Source organism: Carya illinoinensis, chromosome 15, assembly GCF_018687715.1.
Source record: "Carya illinoinensis cultivar Pawnee chromosome 15, C.illinoinensisPawnee_v1, whole genome shotgun sequence".
Lineage (NCBI taxonomy): Eukaryota > Viridiplantae > Streptophyta > Magnoliopsida > Fagales > Juglandaceae > Carya > Carya illinoinensis.
Window position 1 is genome coordinate 4,994,626 of NC_056766.1, and position 3,678 is coordinate 4,998,303.

General features: G+C 38.4%; 1 protein-coding gene across 1 annotated transcript; it reads right to left on the reverse strand.

The window, feature by feature from the left end:
• Window positions 1–238: 238 nt before the first annotated feature.
• LOC122295572 (putative wall-associated receptor kinase-like 16) lies at window positions 239–3,273 on the reverse strand. Its single transcript, XM_043104649.1, has 3 exons — window positions 2,254–3,273; window positions 1,858–2,028; window positions 239–1,724 (listed from the first exon to the last, which is right to left on the reverse strand). The coding sequence occupies exons 1-3, from the start codon at window positions 3,140–3,142 to the stop codon at window positions 526–528; spliced, it is 2,259 nt and encodes a 752-aa protein (XP_042960583.1). The 5' UTR covers window positions 3,143–3,273; the 3' UTR covers window positions 239–525.
• Window positions 3,274–3,678: the final 405 nt, after the last annotated feature.

The following is a 3,678-nucleotide window of genomic DNA, read 5'->3' on the forward strand; positions in this document are numbered from 1 at the left end:
TCTCTCTAGTAAGATGTATACTAAGCCTATGCTTTCGATGAAAAGCTTGATTCTTCATCTTTCCCTTTTGTTTTGTTAAAGTGCACAAATTACTAATACTATCCCTTTATCCTATTGTTTTATATTGACAGATATCAGGATTGTTTAATTTCTTTGGGCTGTATGGATCTCACACAGATTCGGTAGTAAAAATTTGAAATTTTAGAATAGGGATAATTCCTTACGTAGCATCAACCCATTAGTAAAAACAGAGCCATAACAACAGTAATCTACCAACAGGTCTAGAGAAAAATATTACAATAATTGTTTGCACGTCTTTCAATACACTATCTATTGCTCTCTATTTTTATCCATTTTCATGATATTTATAATAAGTCTGATCTCACGACAGAAATCTAACATGTCTAGATTAGTGACAATGGTACAGAAATAAAATCTAAACAAGAACATGATTTGACACAGAAAAACCAGACAACATCAAATGCAACATGGTATCCCAAAAGAAGATATACGAAGAAACTCCTATCATCTCGCATCATCAAAGTCTACTATCGCATCGTCCTTCATGCTATCATATACAACACTGCTATTAATAGTAGCATCATGTTTATAAGGATCAGATGTCTCCCCCAGCAACTTCTCTGTCTCTTCTGAATTGGAACCAACGTTAACCCAAGAATGCTTGTCAATCTTTCTTAAACCTTCCAGTTCAGCCGCTACTTCCTTCATGTTAGGCCTATCTTCCCCTTTTACTTTGATGCACCTGCTTGCAAGATTAGCCACTTCCTTCAGCTGCTTCTCATTTCTTTCAATCCCAAGATTCTGCTCTAGAACTTCAAACAGTCTATCCTCTTTAATAGCGGAAAGAAAATACATAGCCAGATTTCTCTGCTCCTCAGGTCTATCAAATGAAAGTGCCTTTTCTCCAGTTAGTAGCTCTACTAGGATGACGCCAAAGCTATAAACATCACTTTTCACAGTCAATTGGCTAGTTTGCAAGTATTCAGGATCCAAGTATCCAAGAGTTCCTTGTACTAATGTAGCTACTTCTATTTGGTGTAATGGAATCAATCTTGAGGCTCCAAAATCAGACACTTTCGCTGTGTAATTACCATCTAGTAATATGTTTGAAGACTTGACATCTCTATGAATTATAGGTGGAGAGGCTGCAGAGTGCAAATAAGATAGCGCCTCTGCTGTTTCTCCAGCTATCTTAAGACGAGTCTCCCATGAAATTGGTGACAAGCTACCCTTATGATGTATGTGCTCGAAGAGAGTGCCGTTGGAGATGAACTCATAGACTAGTAAAGGAACTTCTGTCTCCAAACAACAACCTAGGAGTTTAACAACATTTCTATGGTTAATTTGAGAAAGTACAAGCACCTCGTTGATGAACTGCTCAATTTGGCTCTTATCCACAAGTTTGGACTTCTTGATTGCCACGACTCTATCATCGGATAAAAGTCCTTTATAAACTGTACCAAACCCTCCTTGGCCGATGATTAGATTCTCATCATAATTGTTGGTAGCCTTTTTGAGCTCTTCTGCACTAAAAATTTTGGCTGTTTCAACTGAATTTTCTTGACTTGAAAGTTGTTGACATAAAAGTGTTCCACCATTTTGGCGAAAGAATCTTTCTCTAAGCTTGATTATCTTTCTTTGCTTGATTATCAAATACATCCAAGAAATAGAGACTAGCAGTACTATAAAGCCTACACCACCAGCTGCAGTGGAAAGAAACAGAGTAATATTATTAATTATGGACGTCTAGCCATTGTGTATAATTCACAATCATCTGCACATTCCAAAAACATATTCAACAAACACCTCAGAATACAGTAAACTTTGTATACGTACCAATGGCAATCTTGTTCACAAATCCGAGATTCAAAGTGCATGATTCACCATCTTTTCTTCCGTCCCCACTGTGCCACTTGGGGCAAGAACATGTATAATTCCCTTCAGTGTTAATACATCTCTTGGGTGATGTGCAATTATTGAGATTTGGATGCCGGCACTCGTTAACATCTGCATATCGAACAATTTGACATGGAATCAAGCCGGCCAAGTACAGGAAAATGAAAACCGAAAACACGTCATCAAAATTAAATGGGATTTAAAGCACATATCTAATAGAATAATTGAAAGTTCTTGCAAGAACTTTCTATATTGATCAAGGATCCTTCAATAAGGTTTTTTTTTTTTTTTTTTTTGTGTGAATCGTCTTAGATATTTGCGTGTACTACTACATACCTTTGCAACCAGTAGGAAGGTAAGGGTTCCCGTCGTAACCCTCATCACATTTGCAACGATACCCATACCCGTTTGTAGGACTATAACATGTGCTATTCCCTCCACATATGTAATCCGACTTGTTTGCAGGATTCTCACACCTTTTATCACGGATCGTCCAATCAAGAACCATCGGGACGGTTTCATTAAATTGGGGATTGGAAAGATAAGCGGAGGAGAAACTGAACTTGTCTTTTTTAACAACGAAGGCATAGCCGCATGGATTGAAGCTCCATACTTTTGTGTGATTATTGAAGCTCTTGACTGTGAAATTGAAATTGCTTACTCTTTCTGGGATCTCTACCTCGCAACAACCGATTCCAGAGCATGTCCCATCCAAAACATTACTTTGATTTCTACATATCGTCATGCAGCCCATGGAGAAGTTTCCATTGTTCTGCTCACCATTAAGGAATGCATAGGTGTCACAGCCAATTGCCATGAACACATTTTGGGTGCTAGAAATGGTGAAAGTGGAGGAGGTTAGAAAAGTGGAGCGCCAAAAGCCCAAACGCCTACCTGATTCACTGTAACAAATGTTGGCAGTGAACGTCAAGATGTCAAGCTGGCCTTGTAAGGAAATGCTCTGGACAACAACGTTTCCCGTCATTGGTTGGTGTCGGCCTGCCGATTGGTTACAGTCGATGAAAAAGCTGTTGCTTTGATTTAGGTAACAACCATCAGCTGTGCCAAATGGAAATGGAATTTCAACATCTCCACACAGGTTGGGGCAGTTAGGGAGGGCTGATCCATTAGCTTCTGCTGCTGCAAGTGCTGCAGTTGCCAATCCAGATAATAATATTACGCCTACACATATGACTTGCACAAGCAGACTATTATAAGCACCCATAATTGCCAACACAACTATTTCTAAGAGAGGGATTCAAGTTTACTATTGTGTTTTTCGCCTGTATAACTTTCTGTAGATGATCGATTTTTATAGGCATATGGGTGGATCAAGAACATTATTCCACGCACCAGGAGTACTGGCTGCACAAAGTCTCTGTCGTCTACATCTAGCCAAGTCCAGGCAGCTCTGATAGGGCCCAAGAAACACTCGGTCAAGTGGCATTTAACCATTAAGATTGTACCAGGTGGCATCTTTTCCATTCTGTACCTTTCACTCAAATCATATCAAAGAGCTAGGAGGTGTCTTGTTCATCCAGCTTTCAGCCCGTGCATGCCTTTATTATTTCTCTGGAACTATTTATCTTTACTTTCTTAACATCCTTTCAGCTCTTATATATCTTAATTATATGCTAAATACGAGTGATGTATATGCAAAGAAAATTCATACAATTATAAAAGATAAATACTTAAACTATATAGAAATCTTATAAAAGTAAATTTATCAATCATGTAAGCTTGGTCTGTATGGAGATCCAA

Excerpts from the sequence above, each read along its gene's own strand:
- LOC122295572 (XM_043104649.1), bottom strand. The coding sequence starts at position 3,142 with ATGGGTGCTTATAATAGTCTGCTTGTGCAAGTCATATGTGTAGGCGTA. Across the intron at positions 2,029-2,253 it reads CCTTCCTACTGGTTGCAAAG|ATGTTAACGAGTGCCGGCAT; the intron begins GTATGTAGTAGT and ends TTCGATATGCAG. Across the intron at positions 1,725-1,857 it reads TGTGAACAAGATTGCCATTG|CTGGTGGTGTAGGCTTTATA; the intron begins GTACGTATACAA and ends TTTCCACTGCAG.